This window comes from Oryx dammah, unplaced genomic scaffold, assembly GCF_014754425.2.
Source record: "Oryx dammah isolate SB20612 unplaced genomic scaffold, SCBI_Odam_1.1 HiC_scaffold_18, whole genome shotgun sequence".
NCBI classification, from domain to species: domain Eukaryota; kingdom Metazoa; phylum Chordata; class Mammalia; order Artiodactyla; family Bovidae; genus Oryx; species Oryx dammah.
Window position 1 is genome coordinate 86,119,955 of NW_024070202.1, and position 20,670 is coordinate 86,140,624.

At 40.8% G+C, this 20,670-nt stretch overlaps 1 protein-coding gene across 3 annotated transcripts in view; it reads right to left on the reverse strand.

The window, feature by feature from the left end:
• Positions 1-17,702, reverse strand: part of FAM3C (FAM3 metabolism regulating signaling molecule C) — a 53,694-nt gene extending 35,992 nt beyond the window's left edge. The window contains exons 1-2 of one of the 3 annotated variants that reach the window (XM_040259517.1): positions 17,483-17,702; positions 2,030-2,084 (exon numbers count right to left, since the gene is read on the reverse strand). In XM_040259517.1, the coding sequence (XP_040115451.1) occupies positions 2,030-2,042 (13 nt within the window). In that variant the 5' untranslated portion in view covers positions 2,043-2,084; positions 17,483-17,702. Of the gene's footprint in view, positions 1-2,029; positions 2,085-8,495; positions 8,575-17,482 lie in introns of those variants that run through there. The other 2 variants (XM_040259519.1, XM_040259518.1) reach the window with 2 other exon arrangements.
• Positions 17,703-20,670: the final 2,968 nt, after the last annotated feature.

The following is a 20,670-nucleotide window of genomic DNA, read 5'->3' on the forward strand; positions in this document are numbered from 1 at the left end:
ACGCATCCTTACAGGGGAGGGAAGTGAATGAACTGATGGTAATCAGAAGGGCTTATGACGCTCTGTAAACACAGAAATGACATGGCAAGGAGGAAGCCTAACTATTAATCAGTTCCCATCCCTGCCTCCTGCGCTGTACCTTCTTCCGCTCCCAAAATTGCCTCCTGTTTTCAAGACTGACTACGGGTCATCTATGTGAAGAAATAAAGTTCCACTAGGCTTTGAACTCTTCCCTCACGGGGTCTAGCAGAGTGCTTTGAACATACTCTTAACATATGTAATACTCTCAAAAAACATATGTTTGCTAAACAGATGAATGATTAACAGGTGGCATGTTTCTTCTTCATCATTTAAGACCAAGGGCTGGAAGATTATATGTCACATGACAGTCTAAACATCTCATTTTCTAAGCATCAGGGACATGTGCAAATAATCTTTCCCCATTTCTTAAAGTAGATATATGAAACCTTGGCTGTTCACTACTGAAATATTAGAACGATTATAACAGCAAGTTCATAATATCCGAATGTTCCAGACTAAATTCCATACCAAACTAAACATAAGCCTACGTTAAACAAACCATCTACATTATATTTATAAATATATACATATATATAATATATATACACACAGCATTTACTGGGTGCCTACTACAGAGCTAAATGCTTTATAAGCACAGTATCATTTGCACAGCCTTTCAAGATACTATTTTCATTTCACAAATAAGGAAACCAAGGTGAAAAATCTAGATCACTTGCCTACTAAGGTCACATAACTAGTTAGTGACAGAATTTAATTTTAAATCAAGACCTACTCAATTATAAGAAACCATTAAAGGAACTAGGATAAAACAAAAGCTCTAAGAGACAGAGAAGTTGGAGGTGGAGAAGCTAACTGGTAAGAGAATAAGCAAAAGATCCCTGAGAGAGGCAGGCAGGCGAACACCAGCAGCACCTCCATGAGGCTAGTTATGGACTTTCTATTGCAGAGGGGCTCCTCCAGAGCTGTCACTATCTACCTCTGGACTTGGAAGGGCCTACCCACAGCACACCACAGTTTCCACGCCACCCATGAGACTCCCTCTTCCTTTCAGCCATGGATTGCTCTAGTCCAAGAGGGTCCCTGTTTTTCATAAACCTAGAAACAAAAACTTGAGATATTTACTAATGTCTCATTGTAAGAATAATGGCTATAAGGATATTTCAAAGCAACCAGGATCTTTTTTTTTTTAATTAGAAGAGATTAATTAGTCTAAAAGCAATGAACTAATAAGCTAATCTTCCTATTCCTTCATTAATGGTAGTCCCCTTGAGACTAATACTAGGAAGCATGCCAAACATAAAATCAGCATTCAGTGAATAATTATGCATCAATTAACCTTGGTATTAGTTGTCAGAATCAGAGAAATGGACTAGATGACAAAGCTGATTTCAACTAGAATGAATGCAGAATTATATGAGAAAGAGAAACTTGCTTTATTCTGGGCTTAAGTAATATACTTTGAGACCTATACTCTTAGAGATGTTCCTGTAAGAATATTTTGTTTACTGATGAGATGATAATCAGAAGAAAGACTATTCTGATTTTGAGAAATGAGAAGGTCTCTCCTAGGATGGACACACACTACTTAGTGGAAATGTCTATGTAAAATGTGAACGCCTTCCATGGCAGTGGCTGTGATGGGGTGCACATACACACACACACACACACACACACACACACACACATAAAACTAGGCGAACAAGTTTCATGTACAAGGACATAAATATTAAAAAACCTAACTTAAAATATTTAGCATAAATAATGTCAACAAAAGTACCCAAAAAAAACTTATACAGAAGCCACTAAACATTCCATTTGTGATTTGCCAACTACCTGAAAAAGGTAAAAAGGCTAAATAATGTTATATTTTATATTCAGTTGCACTCAATATAGAAAATGATTATTTTTTTATAGTCTCATTCAGTCATTACAAAACAAGCAGGTTACACAAGAAGTAAAGTCATTCCTACTGAATTAAGCATCTTACCTGCTACCCTCATGGTTCGTTTTTCAGTCTCTGGCACTTTTCATTCAATCAGCTCCTAAAATCGAAAGAAAAGGCAAATATCATTAGGTCTAGAAGGAGCCTTCCTCCCCAGACTGAGTTTAATTTGGAGTGAATGTGCGTGCGTGCTAAGTCGCTCCAGTCATGTCCAACTCTTTGTTACCTCGTGGACTCACTCCATTACCTCCAGGCTCCTCTGTCTATGGGACTCTCCAGGCAAGAATACTGGAGTGGGTTGCCATGCCCTCCCCCAGGGCATCTTCCTGCCCCAGGGACTGAACCTGAGTCTCTTATGCCTCCTGCATTGGCAGGCAGGTCCTTTACCATAGCACCACCTGGGAAGCCCTTGGAGTGTATATATTAAACTAAATAAACGTCATGATATTTCTAAGTATTCTACCAATATTAAAATTTAATGAAAAAACCCCTTAGCACTGGGCCTGTCTCCTTCCACTGGACCATAAAAGTTCCTGAGAGGAGGGTGTATCTAAAAGTACTCTGTCCCCCAGCTCCCTAACTGAAGGATCACAGGAAAACCTGCCATCAGGCATGTGGACAGAAGATAATGCCTTGTTGTTCTCCGTGATTACCCATCTGTAACAAACTTTTGATATTTAGTTCCAACCCTTCAGTTTTCAGTTGAGATCCAAAGAACTTAAGCTGCTTATCTAGTCAGGGACAAATTACTTGAGAAATGGGGCGAGGATTTATGTCTGCTTGCTCCTGCTCCAGGGCTCATGCCAGTATATGATGCCATTTCATTTTTAGTAGGATACAGTTCAGGTGTCACTATAATAAGCACTTGTAGCAGAGGCACCAGGAAATAGGAAAGCACTTATAGGAAAGAGTACCAGAGTTCCTCTTCCTCTTCATGTTTTCAATATAAGTTTGTGAAAGAACATATTTAGACGTATAGAATTGCCATTTTAAATATCCCTAGCAATTATAATTATTGACAGTGTATGTTATACATCAAATAAAGAAACTATAATATTATTCTAATAACAACAAGAAATAGGTACTGGAAAAAAAAAAAATCTATGTATAGGTTTGTGTGTTTCCCCCCTAAGAAGTAACTCAAGACAGGCAAAAAATTTTTTATTTAAATTAGGAAAGCAAGTACATGAGTTTGATAGGAAATTCGTGCTCAAGGTCAGCTGGACACCTTCCACAGTTTACTCAATCTCTTGTACAGGAGAAGAATTCAAAAGAAAATTTTGATTAATAAAGTACACCCATAAAAAAATATATATTTCTTTATTTTAGATTGTATTTTAACCCGGATGTTTCAATGTTGCTGTCTCATCGTGTAATTCATAGAATGGCTCAAATAAAACCAACAGCAGATCCTCGAAGGACGCTGAAAGGAAGTGAGACATCCAGTCTTCTTTAATTCACCAGTGTTTCTTATGTGAATTCACTTCCTTCTGCTCAGTCTACCCTGAAGAAAATATCAACATTTATACTAGTGCTGAACTGAGCATTATTGATTTCTTTTCCTTTATGAGTTATCTGAACACCTTCTATATAATAGGAAAAGTCTATGTTATATATCTATTTAAACAACTTACTTAGCCACAGGCCAGGAAAACATTAAAAGGAAACAGATACTGAAGTAGCCACAAGCCATCACATAAAAGCAGGGGGGGAAAGACTTGGCTTCTCAAGTGAAGACCCCAACTAGTTATAAATCCTCTTTTGACTGCCAGCAAGCTAGAACACTATGTTCACAACACACACACATGCCTTTCCTCCCAGCTTGTAATGCAAAATATCCTCACTCTTATCTGAATGTGGCCTGGGATAATTTCTTTGGAGTATGATAAGCAGTTGAGCAGACACCGGCTGTTCTATTTCTTGGTTTCCATTACCTGCCAAGGAGGTCACACCTGTACAATTACAATCACTGCCTTATGTACTGCCCCTCATTTGGTCTGCCTAACCAGCCTGCTTCTAAACTTCCCACTAGTAAGACCACAATACAAGCAATTACAATGGTCTAGCTGAATTCATGATTTCCACTGAATTTCTCAGAGAATAACATTTAATAAAATCATCAAATCTCAGCCACAAACACATTTTTAGTTTGCTTAAGAAGCAAATTAATGATGCAAGAGTGTAGATTGGCATAAGGAAAGAATACTGAAAATATTTGAGAGCAAATCAAGGAGCATCTGTTTACAATGTGCTAATTCCAAACCATTCCTAACTTGTCTTCTTAGAAGGACATGAAAAACAAACAAAACATTTACAGAAAATTGTCCCGGGGGAGGAACATCTTAATGGAGTCTGGTATTCACCTCAGGCTGAATCTCCAACAATCAAATGGAGGTAGAAGAGGTCTGGAGAAAATGAACAACACATCAAAAGGGGGGACAAGGCCTCTGCTAGAAATTCAGAGCTCTTTAATTCAGAGTCAAGAGGTGAGAATTTTATAACTATTCTTACATATTCATTAAAGAAAAGAGAGATATAAAAATTAGAGCCATTTACCAAAACAGGAATATGGGTGGGAAGAGAGTGTTTTTAAAGATTTTTTTTTAAAAATAGTATATTTGTGAAATACATTTTTCTCTCTCCATCCCCACCCAAAAGTGTAGTCTAGGTCAAAACAAATTCCTGTGTATTAGATCAATGATTACCCATATCATTGGTTGCTAATGTGTAAAGCACACAACCATCAGAGTCCACTGCAAGCAGGGCCACCGTGCTTGCTCTGACCAATGAAACACCATTCTGGATAAACACTAATTAAGTAAGTAACCTAGACTGAAGGAGGGAGCCTGAATTAAGATCTCTGATTGACACACTAGATTTCTTCAAATTTTTTATAATTTAAACATTTCATTTAGCCCAACCATCTACTCTGGTTTAACTTATGGAGTTTTGCTAAAATCAGGCCTGAATAAACAGACCTTGTCTTAGAATCAGTCAACTGTGGGATGATGGATAAAAACACAGGTCAAATGATACTGTCATTCTTTCCTTGAGAAGTGGACTCAAGCTATATCTGGTGAATTAGAAGAGCACCATTCTACATCAACAAAATAAGCCATAAGAACAACTTTTCACCATGAGTGTAAGGCTGTGCCAGTTAGCAAAAACTAGGTAATGAGGCAAACAGCTGAGTAAGTCACATACATTCTTATTTCATGTAATCTTCCCAACAACCCTACAGCTTTATAGATGAAGTCAAGAGATTTGTTCAAGGTCATATAAAAGGTAAGTAAGGAGCTGATACTGTAAACAACTCCACCTCCCTTTCACCTCAGCAGCTCTCTGACATGTTCTAAGAAGCTTGTTGACAAAATTCCATGCCAATCAATCTGGCTTTTGCAAATTGCTCTGGGACTCACTAATCCCTGCTGCCAACTAGCCACTCTATGGCTCTGAAGCCTTGTCAAAATGACTAAGCCTGTGTATTAGAACACTTCGTGCAAGACAGAAAGGCCTCAGGAGAATGAAGTATACCAACGAACAACAATCACTTAATTAAACCAGAAGAAAATACTACCAATTATACACCCAAAATATAAGGAAAGCTGATTCATTTGAAAAGACCCTGATGCTGGGAAAGATTGAGGGCAGGAGAAGGGGACGACAGAGGATGAGATGGTTGGATGGCATCACCGACTCAACGGACATGGGTTTGGGTGGACTCTGGGAGTTGGTGATGGACGGGGAAGCCTGGAGTGCTGCGGTTCACGGGGTGGCAGAGTTGCACATGACTGAGTGACTGAACTGAACTGAACCGCTCCATTCAATCTACTTTTAACTCAGTTATGGCCAAATGGCAATATAAGGAAACAAAATTTGCAACCCCAAAAGGTCTGTTTGGTGTGTTAATTATTTCCAGTTGGAAACAGTCAAGGGAGAAAGATCCTGATCTTCCCCCTTTGCTGCCTGAAGAATTTATAGCAGATCTATTCAGAAGGAGCTATTACCATAGATAATGATAGTATCAACCCAATGCGTAGACAGTGAGGAACCTAGCAAAATCTGCTTGCTAAACTCCTCTAGGTATGCCATTGTCACTGCAAGGCCCAGAAAACATTTACCAAATATTTGCTCTTCTTTCTCCAAGGGAATTGCCCCCTCTTCCCCTTTGAAGTCCCAAACCACTACCCCTCATATTCCTTCTCTTTTGTCTTTAGCTGAAGATAGTATTTTATGTGAGAGTTTCCACCATTTTGGCAAGTTACTCAGTTTTCCTGGGTCTCCCCCATGTATACATGTTATTAAACTTCTGATTTTCTGTTAATCTGTTTCATGTTAATTTTAGACCAGCCAAAAGAAACTAAAAGGGTAGAGGAAAATGTTTCCTCCCAGACGGCAATTTTAAATGAATCAACTGAGAATCAATAGACGATTCTAATATTCATGTGAACTGAGGCTTTTTAAGAAGACCAACGGGAAAAGAAGTCGAAATCTAAAAAATTGATTTTAAGTACATTTAGGCCTTGTGTTGGCTAATTTATGTGTCCACTCCACTGGGTGCCCAGACACTGTACTTGGTTAAACATTCTGGATGTGTCTGTGAGAATCTTACTGGATGAGATTAACATTAGAGTAAAGCAATTTGCCTTCCCCAAGTGAGTGAGCCTTGTTCAATCAGTTGGGGGTCCTGAAGAGAACAAAAAGGGCTGAGTAGAGCAGCATTCACCCTTTCTGCCTGTGGTCTTCAAGCTGGGATATCGATCTTCAGTTTCAGTTCAGTCACTCAGTTGTGGCCGACTCTTTGTAACCCCATGGACCACAGCACGCCAGGCTTCCCTGTCCATCAACTCCCGGAGCTTGCCCAAACTCATGTCCTTTGAGTCTGTGATGCCATCCAACCATTTCATCCTCTGTTGTCCCCTTCTCCTCCTGCTTTCAATTTTTCCCAGCATCAGGGTCTTTTCCAATGAGTCAGTTCTTTGCAGCAGGTGGCCAAAGTACTGGAGTTTCAGCTTCAGCATCAGTCCTTTCAATGAATATTCAGGTCTTCACCTGCCTCCAGATTTGGACTGAAACTTATACCACTGAATTCTCCTGGCTCTCAGGCCTGTGGCCTCAGACTGGAACCGTATCACTGGCTCTCCTGGGTCTCCTGCCTGCCGACTACAGATCCTGTAACTTCTCAGCCTTCACAACTGCACAAGCCGATTCCTTCTGATAGCTACTTATCTTAGGTAGGTATATACGTGTGCTTCCCAGGTGGTGCAGAGGTAAAGAATACACCTGCAAGTGCAGGAGACTCGAGTTCAGTTCCTGGGTTGGAAAGATGTCCTGGAGGAGAACAGGGCAACCCAGTCTAGTATTCTTGCCTGGAGAATCCCATGGAAAGAGGAGTTGGGTGGGTTACACTCCACAGGGTCTCAAAGAGTCAGACATGACTGAACAATTGAGTACATACACACAAGGTAGATATTAATAGACAGGTAGATAGACAGACAGACAGATGGTCTCCTATTGGTTCTGTTTCTCTGGAGAACCCAAATCCCCTCAAGATAGAATGCAATAGACGAAATTTTCCGTTTCAGAGCAGTAAAAGAGAAAAATAACTCAGTGCTGAAATCTAAAGAAGGCTACAGCTAAAAGTCACAAGGGGAAGTTATTCTAATATTATGTTTACAAATAAAAGTATGGGATTTAAAGAAAATTATTTACAAAAAATACTTGCATTTATGTAAATAAAATAGAGCAAGTGCTGACAATTTTCTGTAAAAGGGCCAGAGGGTAAATGCTTTAGTTCTGTGGACCATAGTGTCAAAGTGAAAGTGTTAGTCCCTCAGTCAGGTCCGACTCTTTGCAACCCCATGGAACGTTGCCTGCTCCGTCCTTGGGACTCTCCAGGCAAGAATACAGAGTGGGTTGCCATTCCCTTCTCCAGGGGATCTTCTGGACGCAGGGACTGAACCCGGGTCTCCCACATTGCAGGCAGATTCTTTACCAGCTGAGCCACCAGTGGACCACAGAGTCTGTCAAACCTACTCTGCTCTGTGGTTATAACCAGAGAGCAATTGTTCACAGTACTAAAAGAAATGGGCCCAGTTGTGTTATAAAAAAAAATTTTTTACTTATTAAAATTTCCACATTATAAGCTATTATTCTGCTTTTGCTTTTTTTCTTTTCGATCACTTAAAAATACAAAAGCCAATCTTGGCTTGTGACCCATTAGACCCATCAGTCATAATTTGCCACCTGAGGTAAAGGAATAAAAAATGAAATTGAAATTTAAAAAACTTTTAAAATAGAGGAATTAAAAACTTTCCTGACCATGCTCTAATATGCCAACAGTTCTTGCTGGACTACCTGCAGGATATACAATTCCCATAAGGCTTCTATGGGAACTCTGAGCAGTACCAGTAGAGAAGTAGGACCGATCAAACAACTCTGAATTCTCTGTTCCATTCGTGTTCACCACACATTTTCACAATCAACTGCTCTCCATATAAGAAGCATCTACTCAATGAGAAGCAACATCATAGATCCTCTTCAAAAGAAAGGAAGGCGTCTTTCCTTTCCTACAGATGAAGCTGTCCACCTACAGTAAAGACAGGAATAAATCTATAGACTCTGGAATATTTTTCAAAGGATCCCAGGAGAAAAAAAAATGGAGAAAAATTAATCTCATTATATATCCTTTCATTAACTGTAAAAATGATGGTGAGGAGAGCTTAACTGCTTTGGTAAGTATTTAAAAGTGATTGCTTGTGTGTGTGTGTGTGTGTGATGGACTTAAAAAGGCGAAAGGATATGAGTAATTGTGTCTGATCAATTTTTAAAATTTAAAATATTTAGTTTAAAGGAACCTTTGCTTTAATAGAAAGCTGTCACTATATCAGGTGCAGACTGTTCTCAAGTACTCGTCTCATCCAGATGCCACTGTGCACACATCTTCACCAAGAGGGATACATTTTTGAAATAAAATGGAGAGGGTGAGAAGACTGCATTCACTTGAAAGAATCTTAACATTCAAAATACGTGAGTTGCTATCACTATATTATAAGTACTGTGAATTTAATAGAATTTGCTATTTTCTGTTAAGCAACAGAAAAAAAACCCAATTACTATCTTGAAAGTATTTTAGTTCTCATAGGAGACTCTGATACAGAATCCTACAGAATGGATGTTTCTAAAATCTACCATTTTAACACACACATGTGTCAGACACCTAAGTGGAAGTATGACCTGAAAATGATTAAAGGGAAAATTTTAGATGTCTGCGTAACAACTGGAAAAGTATCCTAGGTTTTTAAATGATCAAACTAACCTTACTAGAAGGAAAAAGAAAAGAAAAAGGAGCTAAAAACAAAGCATTGGGGAAGGAAAGGAGGACATCTGTTTAACTCTACAGTGCCAAGAATATATTCACTTTTTCCAAAGTCCACTGAGGAAAATGTAAGTGTATCCACTCTCGTGCAAAATGGCCTTCAAAAAGATGAGACTACAAAGCAACAGACCAAACACTTTAAAATAATAATTCAATAGACCCAATAAGTGAGTTTCTTTAGAAGGAAATGGTAATATTCTACTGAAAACCTCAAGAAGAGAGGGATACAAATGATCTAATCCTGGATTTGAAACTTTTCTGAACTAGCATCATATGGTTTTACTTATTTTCTTAAGAGCATCACATTGAAATTACATTAAAAAGAGGATTAGTATCTAACTGGGCCTCAGAAACAGAATTAAAAGCATACTATGGAAAAGCACAAATGACCGCAAAGAGTACCTCTCTCCCTGAAATATTCTGGGTGCACTCAGCTTTCCTCCGTGGTCCACCTACCATAAATTGCTATCCTTTGCTTTTATTTGATTCTCCTGGCAGTGCCTAGACAAAGTAACACTTTAGAGATATTCCATCTGATCTGCAGCAGCTGGATAAAACTCCATTCTTTTAAGAATGAGACAAGACAAACTATAACTGTCATCCTGTCTTGTCCCTCCAGTTAAAAACCAGTTACAAGCAGCCGTGCTAACCATGCGACTGTCCTGCCGGTCCTGACTCGGACCCAACAACGAGTGGAAGGAAGGAGGGGAACCGAGCCTGCCAGACCACACACACCACCCTCTAAGCGCAAAACTGTTCACCCAACACCGAGAATTCCACAGGACAACTTCTTCCACCAACAGGAATCAGCTGGAGACCTAAAGTTCTTTCCTCTTCAGATAGTTGAGATATTAGATATCTGAAATACTTCAGCTGATCAACAAGCATTTAACCATGTTTTCTGTAAATACTCCAAGTGATTAGACACTAAGTGGACATGTACCCCCCTCCCCCCACCCCAAATCTAAGCAGCTTTCTACAGACAAAAATATTTCACTTGCCAAAATGATGCCGCTGAAGGAAGCACCATCGCAGGAGAGGCTGCTCTTCACTGAATTCTCATTGGTGAAGAAAGATTCGTTTTAACCTATTCTCTTCTACAGGCCCCAATGTTCCACTGTGGTGTCTCTTTTGAACTTGGTAGCCAGAATTCTGGTTCATTGTGACCCACTGAGAAATGGGCGTCCCTGGTAGCTCAGCTGGAAAAGAATCTGCCTACAGTACAGGACACCCTGGTTCGATTCCTGGGTCAGGAAGATCCCCTGGAGAAGGGATAGGCTACCTTCTATACTGGAATACTCCAGTATTCTTGGGCTTCCCTGGTGGCTCAAATGTAAAGACTCCGCTTACAATGCAGGAGACCTGGGTTCGATTTCTAGGATGGGAAGATCCCCTGGAAAAAGGAGTGGCTACCCACTCCAATATTCCTACCTGGAGAATTCCATGGACAGAGGAGCCTGGCAGGATAGTCCATGGGGTCGTACAGAGTCAGACATGACTGAGAGACTTTCACTAAAAAATGGAGTATTTCTTGCCACATCAGTAACCAAGAATGTCTCAGTCACAGAGATTCCAGCCCTCCAATGTGAGTTCCTAAGCCCTTAAGGCACTCAGAAAAGAGAATACCTGTGATCTAGCAGCCATCAAACTATAGCCACTCCCTACAGTGAGCCCCAAGAAAGTTCAAGATGTGGAAAACACAGGATACTGGACCCAGATAGCTGAGATACATAGGGAAAGGAATGATTTCAGTGAGCCCAGACTCTTGCAATAAATTCCTTGAGTTATCTGGCTTCCTTTAATTAGCAATAATCTTTTGCTGTTCGGACTACCTGTCCCTTGTTACGAAACTTCTATATAACCTGTCCCCCGCCTCCCCTCACCAGAGCAGTTCTCACAGGGTCACTGGAGATGCTGTCTCCTGGGCTTAAAGTCCTAAAAATTCCACCAAGTAGAACATAACTCTCAACTTTCAGGCTGTGACTTTTTTTAAGTCAACACCAAACTTGGTGCTGACACTGATTACTACCACAATATCCTAAAACTACTCCACACAGGTGGCTGGCTAGCTGGCATCAGGGGTTATGAACTCTCTAACAGAAGAAAGGATGACAAAAAAGAACTCAAATGAGCAAGCCACACCAATGTCACTGTAGCATAAAGTACCAATTTTCATGGACTGCACAAAATGGAAACCACTAAACTACACAGAAGCTTAGAAATAAGATTTCTGAACTGATCTGCAACACCCACACATAAAAGACTGGAAATGGGTACACTGAAAATAAGATGGGGCCAAACTAGAGTGCATTACACTCTGATATAGTTACACTGCATTTTAAAACAAAGACATCAGTGTAACCGTCATTACAAACACATGTCAAGTACAGGCATCGTATGTTAAACTCTATTATAAACAAATTTTACAAAGTATAAGGTCTAAAGGACTGTTACATTATAATTCTTTTAGCCCATGGCTTCATATAACCCTTCACTGTAACAAGAGGGGCTTGTGGTGTCTCAGGTACCTAATATTCTACTTTCTGATTCTAAGATGCACACTATCTCCTTTCTTTTAATAAGTTGTAAATCAGGATGAGGTTTACAACCACATTTCTTCCTCTTAGTAGTGTATAAAATAATGGTGTACCTTACAAACAGCTTAGACTCAATGAAATACCATATCTGGTTCTTTGAAGCCCTAACTATAAAATAGCCCACATCATGCGCACACAGGGCTTCCCCGCTGGCTGAGCAGTAAAGAATTCACCTGCCAATGCAGGAGACTTGGGTTCCATCCCTGGGTTGGGAAGATCCCCTGGAGAAGGAATGGCAACCCACTCCAGTATTCTTGCCTGGAGAATCCCTGTGGACAGAGGAGCCTGGTGGGCTACAGTTCATGGGGTCACAAAGAGTCAGACACAACTTAGCAACTAAACAACAACATCATGGGCACCACAATTACTGGTAGGCTTTTTATTGGGTTGGTCAAAAAGTTCATCAAGGTTTTCCTGTAACATCTTACGAAAAAGCCCAAATAAACTTTTTGGCCAACCCAATACAGGGAAAATTCCTGAGCCCAGAATCTCTTGGAGAGAGGATTAAAACTCCTGCAAGGTTAATAAACTCCCCAGGTGACCCTCAGCCAAGCTCAGATGTGAGAACTTCAGCCCAACAGTACATCAATCCAAACACTCAGAAAAGTCTAGAGTAGGGCTGGGGAGTGAGTCAGATCTAGGCCAAAAAAGCCCAAAGGTAAAATTCACAAGAAAAGAATCTTCATTCTTTCCTTAACAATGGAAATCAGCTAGACTCTGGGCCTTGTCTCCAGTAAGAGTGAGAGGAAGAAGGGCAGTGAATAAACCTGGAAACACTGTGAGGAACAGAGCAAAGAGAACTCCTATTTGCAATGCTTACAACAGAGTGTAAATTAAAATCATCCCAATATTTTCTTGCAGCTTTCCTTCTACCAAATCAGAATTTTGCTTAAAAATTCATAATCCAACTGAAGAAATGAAGTGAGGATCAGATTTCTGTAACCAAGAGTACAAACATATCCCAAACAGAAAACAAGACAAAATGACATTTGTTCTGTCAGCTCCTGCAGAGTTCCACAATTGCTGACTAAATGGCTTTAATCTTACACTATACCATCCAAGAGGAGAAAAAGAGATGGACGAAGGGATTGATAGACACAAAGGGAAAGAGGGAGGGACAGATATGATCAGTAGCCAAAATAAAACTAAATACATTTTAACTATAAGTTAAACATAAGTAAAGAAGTGTCTAGTTCACAAATCACTACAAAAAGAGGCAAGAAAAAAGTACAAATTTCCATAGAGTATAACTATCTTCATTTCCTATAATTCCAGTATTTTACACTGTATCAGATGGGATGTTACAGGTACCTATTCTGAATGTTTTAGAAGTCCCCTATATATTCCCTTCATTTATACAGTCTTTAAGTTAGTCTTCAGAATTTCACTGTACCAGGGCAGACATAATTCTGTTAGTCAAATTATTTACATGAAGAAATGGAGGAGCAAAGAGACTCCATCTGCCCAAGGGCCTGGAGAGTGTGTCATTTCTATCACAAAATCAAGAATGCAAGTTAGCAGCCATTCGCAAAGAACAGATAGGAAGACGCTTCTAGTGTAAAATTTTCTGAACCAATTAAAAATTCATTTTTTTGTCAATCACAGGTCCTTCAAGACACATTTAATGATATCCTAACTGCAGACGGCATAGTGGTAAAGAATCCCCCTGCCAAAGCAGGAAACAACAGGAGACACAGGTTGGATCCTGGGTCGGGAAGATTCCTGGAGGAAGATATGGCAACCTACTCCAGTATTCTTGCCTGGGAAATCCCATAAACAGAGGAGCTTAAAGGGCTACAGTCCATGAGGTCACAAAGAGTCGGACATGACTGAAGCAACTTAGCAGAGCACAGCACATGGGTAGCTAGGCAGTACCTCTGATAACCATGATACCACCTAAACAAGCCATGCAGAACTCACGATGAAAACCAATTCAGACTCACAGCTACAAACATCCACATAACTTTTTCTTACTAGCACACAAAAACTCACGAGGATCCATCAGTGGATGCATACTAAACATAATGTGGTATGTATCTATACGTGGAATATTATTCAGTCATAGAAAGGAACAAAATGCTGATTCAGGTTACAACATGGATGAACCTTTAAAACATAATGTGAAGTAAAAGAAGCTAGACACAAAGATCACCTATCTTATGACTCCATTTACATGGAATATTCAGAACAGATAAATATGTAGAGAAAGCAGACTAGTGGTTGCCACAGGTTGGGGAATGGGGAGTAACTGCTTAATGAACATGAGGTTTCCTTTTGGGGTGACGAAAATGTAGAATTAAAAAGATGTGTTGACGGGAATCAAACTAGTGCAGCCACTATGGAGAACAGTGTGGAGATTCCTTAAAAAACTGGAAACAGAACTGCCATACGACCCAGCAATCCCACTGCTGGGCATACACACCAAGGAAACCAGAACTGAAAGAGACACGTGTACCCCAATGTTCATCGCAGCACTGTTTATAATAGCTAGGACATGGAAGCAACCTAGATGTCCATCAGCAGATGAATGGATAAGAAAGCTGTGGTACATATACACAGTGGAGTATTACTCAGCCATTAAAAAGAATACATTTGAATCAGTTCTAAAGAGGTGGATGAAACTGGAGCCTATTATACAAATGAAGTCAGAAAGAAAAACACCAATACAGTATATTAACACATATTTATGGAATTTAGAAAGATGGTAATGATGACCTTATATGTGAGACAGCAAAAGAGACACAGATATAAATAACAGGCTTTTGGACTCTGTGGGATACAGCGAGGGTGTGATTATTTGAGAGAATAGCATTGAAACATGTATACTACCATATGTGAAACAGATCGTCAGTCCAGGTTCGGTGCATGAGACAGGGTGCTCAGGGCTGGTGCACTGGGATGACCTTGAGGGATGGGATGGGGAGGGAGGTGGGGGGGGGTTCAGCATGGGGAACACATGTACACCCATGGCTGATTCATGTCAATGTATGGTTTAGAACCACTACAATATTGTAATTAGCCTCCACTTAAATAAATTATTTTAAAAAAAGATGTGATGACCTCCCAATACTATGAATGCACTAAATGTCATGGAATTGTACACTTAAAAATAGTAAATTTTATGTTATGTAGATTAATTTTTAAAGGCAACTGAAAAACTCACCAGAGTGAAGCTAGAAAAATAAAGAACAGATGAAAATTAATTAGATTAGAAATAAGAGAGATATAAGTAATAAAAACAGCTTGAATCAAATGAACAGGCCAGTGAAGAAGACAATGGAAGAATACTGAAGGGGTGAAACTGTGGAAACAGAGGTAGTGGAACATATTTTTCTCCCCTGAGAAAATATCAGCTGACTCTATTTTAAGAGCAGAATAAAATTCACAAAACCTTTTCAAGTTTAAAGAGCTTGGGAGTCATGTGCAATCACCCCAATCAGATTAAGGAAATTAGGCAAAACATGATATTAAATAAGTTGGTCAATGCCCTCTATTGGGCAATGAACTAATTGCAGAATTACTGCTTAAAATCCCAATTTTCTGATCCCAAGTTCAGGAATTCTTCTGGACTAAGTTTAAGACAAATGTTTGCTATTTACTAAATTCTCAGCTAGATGCATTTCTGTGATACATAAGACCAAAATCTCTTACTTCTTAGGTCTTGGACCTTTCAGCTTTGAGAAAGGAGTTATAAAAGTAAGGTGAGGGAAGACTCACTACCTCAGAGAAAGTACAGTAGCTTTGAGAGCCAAGGCTGCCTTATTCACAGTATCCATGTTACCTATAATTACCAGCAGGCACAAATAAGTACTCTGGTATGTCTAATTATGAATATACAAGTTTTCAAATACTGAGGCTGACCATTTAAGACTTAAAATATGTGGTTAAATAAAAGTTAGACTCTTCCGATGCCCCACAAGGACTACTTATCACCATTCAACAACAATCTCTTTATCCTGACATTCTCTCCAATGATCTTTTCCTTTTTAAGGTATCTTCCTTAATTACAAAAAGATTTAGTTACTTAGTAATTATTTTTAAAATTGTAACAGCTATTAAGTTTATTTAAAAGGTCACTTTAACCTAGTGGCACTCAGTCTTACTTTGACTCCCTTTTAAACAGAAGATCCCTCCATTGGCGTCTTGGGGAGGAACCTGACCTGTGTCCTTTTTTGAAGTCTCATTTATAGGTGATTCAGAGAGATCCCCTGGGAGAGTTCTTGCTATCAAGAAAAATGAGTTTAGATAACATTGCACAGACTAAAGCTTCTCACACCTGTATAAGGGCCGGGGACGGGGTGGGGGGGTGGGTGGACGGGGGCAGCAGAAACGCTGTGATTTAATTAGTAAACTGCCACAGAACTTGAGACTGGCAGCCTTTAAAAAGAGGTATAGTTAATGATATGGATATGACCACAACCAGATGCTGATTCTGACAATCTCTTGCTGGTGTTAGTAACTTGAATTTTCTAAGTTAAATGGAGATCCCGTTGTACTCAATAATGCACTGTATGAATAACATTAAGGTCTCCCCCAAACCTATAAAATTTAACAGGATATCACTAGCCCTGAAAGGTAGTTAAGAGTTCAAGGGGTCTGGGATCTCCTGGTAGTCTCTATCTTTTAGAACCTAACCTCTAGGGGAGTTCATATTTTCTCAGTAAAATTGGGAAAATACACAAACGGACCTACTCTATGGGTCGTTAAGAAATAAATGTGCATCTGAAAGCAGCTGGCACAGCGCCTCGTAAGCAACTGTATTCATATTCTTATTGGCCAAATAGAAAGAAACAAAGAAAAGGTTCTGTGAATTAAACAGTTTTGTATGATAAGAAATTTTTTTAAAAAATGCAGAGAGTGATGAAAACAAAAAAATTTCAGCTGGAGATTGTCAGTCCATCACATTATTTAAGATCTAGGGTCACAGATTGTAACATATTGTAGAAACTGTGAGCTTAGCGGCAAACAAGTGGGAAAAAAGAAAAAAGAAAAAATAGTACGTCCATCCGTGATACTGAATACCAATGGACTGGATAGGTTTAAAAAATAAAAAGTACCTCCAGCTCAGAAGACGCTAAAACTTTACAACTGAGCCAAGATCGCCCTCCACAGAGTTCTATGCAACATCCAACTCCATCCCCGCCCCTTTAGAGCACTCGGCCCGCATTTCCGACCCGAGCTGTAGACTGAGCGCTGGACGCGCGCCCCAGGTGCCAGCCCCAGGCCAGAGCGCCAGGTGCCGGCGCCGCCCCGCCCTTCGCGGAGCCCGGAGCCTGGCCGCCGGGCTGGGGATGCCCGCGCGGGGCCGGCGGCCTGGACCCCCGGCCCGCCACGCTCCGGTGCCCCGCTCCTGTCGCGCCCTGCCCGCGGCGGGACGCGCCCCGACCACCCGGGCACGCCCCGGGCCGGCGATCGCGGGGGGAGCGGAGGATGAAGGTGAAGGTGGGTGCCCGGCTCCCCCCTGCCTCCCTCCAGACTCCCTGCCTTCGACCGCGGCTCGGTCCGCCTACTAGTCCGTCTCACCGGCCTCCAGCCCACCTCTCCGCCGCGCGCGCCCGCTTTCCGGGCTCCCTGCGGTCAGTCTTGCCGAAGGCCGACGGGAGCCGCCGCCGCCGTCGCCTCCGGCTCGCTCCTCCGCTTCCTCCCGGGTTCCTCCGGCTTCCCCTCACCCCTGCGAGTGGCCAGGAGGAAGCCAGCTCGCCGCTGGGCCGCCTCCCCCGCTTCCCCGGCGCAACCAATGGGCCCCCGCCGCCGGCAAGCCGCGCCCGCCCCCTGGCGGTGGAGGACTGAGCTGGCGCCGCGCAGGCCTGAGGAAGGGCGGGATAGCACAGGGAGGGCTCTGCGGCCCCGCCCCCTGTCCGCCCCGGGCCGTCTGGACCTGCCACGTGGGAGCGGAGGGGGCGGCGGCCGTCTGCACCCCAGGACAGGGCAGAAGTGTCACGGCCTCTCCCCGCGCTCCCTGGTCCGCCACCCTCTGCCTTAAGTCACACTTCCATAATCCCCGCCTTAAAGGAAGAAATTTTAAAATAATCAGTCCCATTTTAGAGCTCCATATTCGAGATGATCATTATTTCCTCCTGACTCCTTCCAAACCAGCTCACCTATGGCAAAGATACTACCTGACTGAGCACTAGAACGCTGGTAACCTTAAATGTTGGACTCAAGGAGAAAGGCAGTTCTTGTATTTTGCACCTCACTTTCTTTTTTTCTTTTTAAATTTAAATTTATTTATTTTAATTAGAGGCTGATTACAATATTGTATTGGTTTTGCCATACATCAACATGAATCCGCCACGGGTGTACACATGTTCCCAATCCTGAACCCCCCTCCCACCTCCCTCCCCATACCATCCCTCTGGGTCATCCCAGTGCACCAGCCCCAAGCATCCTGTAATGTATTTAGCAACATAACAGAAATGTTTTTTCTTCTGTACAAACCTTTTCGCAAGATCATGTGTTAACTGGGAGATCAAACCAAAAGCTGCATATGCAAAATTGTTTCATAATTCTGATCCACATTCCAAAATAATTAATAACTATAACTCTTATTAGCAATATTAGGTAGAATATCAAGACAATACATGGTTGTAGAAATTAAATTGCATTGAAGAAATAATAGAGTTTAATCATAGTATTCTACCAAGTCTTAACATACCTGGAAAAATAGAAAATACAGAACTTAAATAATAACTATGAATTTGGAAGTTTGTGTTCCATGATAGGATGAAGAAGCAATAAATGCATTCTGAGAGCCTTCTTTGCTTGCACCTTGCTGGGCCTTTGGGAATGTGTTCCCATTTAATGTTCACAACTCAGACTGAAGTCGATAATAGCTGTGTTTTGCTTTAACTGATAAAAAAACCAAGACTCCAAAGTTGAGTTTAAATCACTTGTTTGAAAATATAAGGGAGTATGTTGTGAAGTTGGAATTCTAGCCTGGTCCATCTAGCTTCAAACAAATATGGCACTTCGTTTCTTATGATACAAAAATACAACATGTACACACCTTCCCTTGATCCCTAGGTCCCACTGAGAGAATTTCAATTCAGTTCAGTCACTCAGTCGTGTCTGACTATTTGTGACCCCATGAACTGCAGCACGCCCAGCCTCCCTGTCTATCACCAACTCCCGGAGTCCACCCAAACCCATGTCCATCGTGTTGGTGATGCTATCCAGCCATCTCATCCTCTGTCGTCCCCTTCTCCTGCCCTCAATCTTTCCCAGCATCAGGGTCTTTTCAAATGAGTCAGCTCTCCACATCAGGTGGCCAAAGAGAGAATTTAGAAGCCTCTTGATTAGAGCGGCCAGGCCATATTTGTGAAAAAAAACTTTTTGCTCCATAATCAAATTGGCCTGTATGGAAAGAACATATGGCATAGTATTATAGCACTACACTTGAAACAATTTCTGGGTTGAACATGTGCTGAATAACCAATGACCATAATATATAGCTTCAAACCCTTCAGTAGGTAATGAAATTAGTAATAGGGGGTCACAATCAACATTTTGTTATTGATTCACTGAAATAGAATAGAACAAAAAATCAGAGTTCCTAGCACAACTTGAAAATACATACTGTTTCATGAAATATTTGTACAATATTAAGTGTAGTTGAATGGATTACAGCATCCTGGGCTACAGTGTAAATTATATCTTTTCATACAGATTGCATTATTTAAAGTTGGTAAATCATTTTTTTAGCACAGCTGTTAGTCAACTATTTTTTTACCTACTGTTTTACTTGACAAGAGGCAGGAAAGCAGGAAAAATAGTCAGGATTAACAATAAAGTTAATAAGACTACAGAAAACTGCAGCTCTGAGAGGCTTAATCCAAACAAACGTTTCTGTGTTACATTATAATAATAGGTAATGATAATTCACATTTTCATGATGATTTTTATTTTTAAAGCCAATGTTTATTATGTATTTGCTGTGTTCCAGGCTCTTTCCTAAACTTTTTATATATATTTACGCATTTAATCCTCACAATAATCCTATTATACCTAAATCTTAAATACCAAGGAGAAAAGTGCATAACAGAAAGGGAAAGTTGTCCAGGATCCTGTGTTCATATGTGGCAGGGCCAAGATTCAAACCCCTATGCCCAAAATTTCAAGCCTCAAAACTCACCCTTGTCTATACTTGGAAAAGAAAATTCATTCCCTCTTCAATGGCTGCAAGTTTTTACATAAAACTGTAGTTTATACTGTACAATTTCCCACATAAGAATTACATAATATTGCTAAAGGTTAAGCTTGATGCAAAGCCTCAGAATATTAATTGGGCCCATTCTCAAGCAGAATATTTCATTTGGCATCAGTTATCTGTATATGCGGGCTTCCCAGGTGGCTCAGTGGTAAAGATTCAGCCTGCCAATGAAGGAATTGCAAGTTCTATCCCTGGATAGGGAAGATCCCTGGAGAAGGAAATGGCAACCTACTCCTTTATTCTTGCCTGGAAAATCCCATGGACAGAGGAGCCTGATGGGCTACAGTCCATGGGGTCACAAAAAGAGTCAGACACAAGTTAGTAACTAAACAGCAACAATGATCTGTATATGGAGTAGAGATTGCCTGCAAATATAGCAACCAATGCTTGCTCCCATTTCTGTAAATTCCTGCCACATTTACCACCAAGATGTAGAGTCTGTGTCCCTCCTCTGGAAACTGGGCTGGCCTGGGACTTGTTTTAACCCATAGAATGCAGCTGA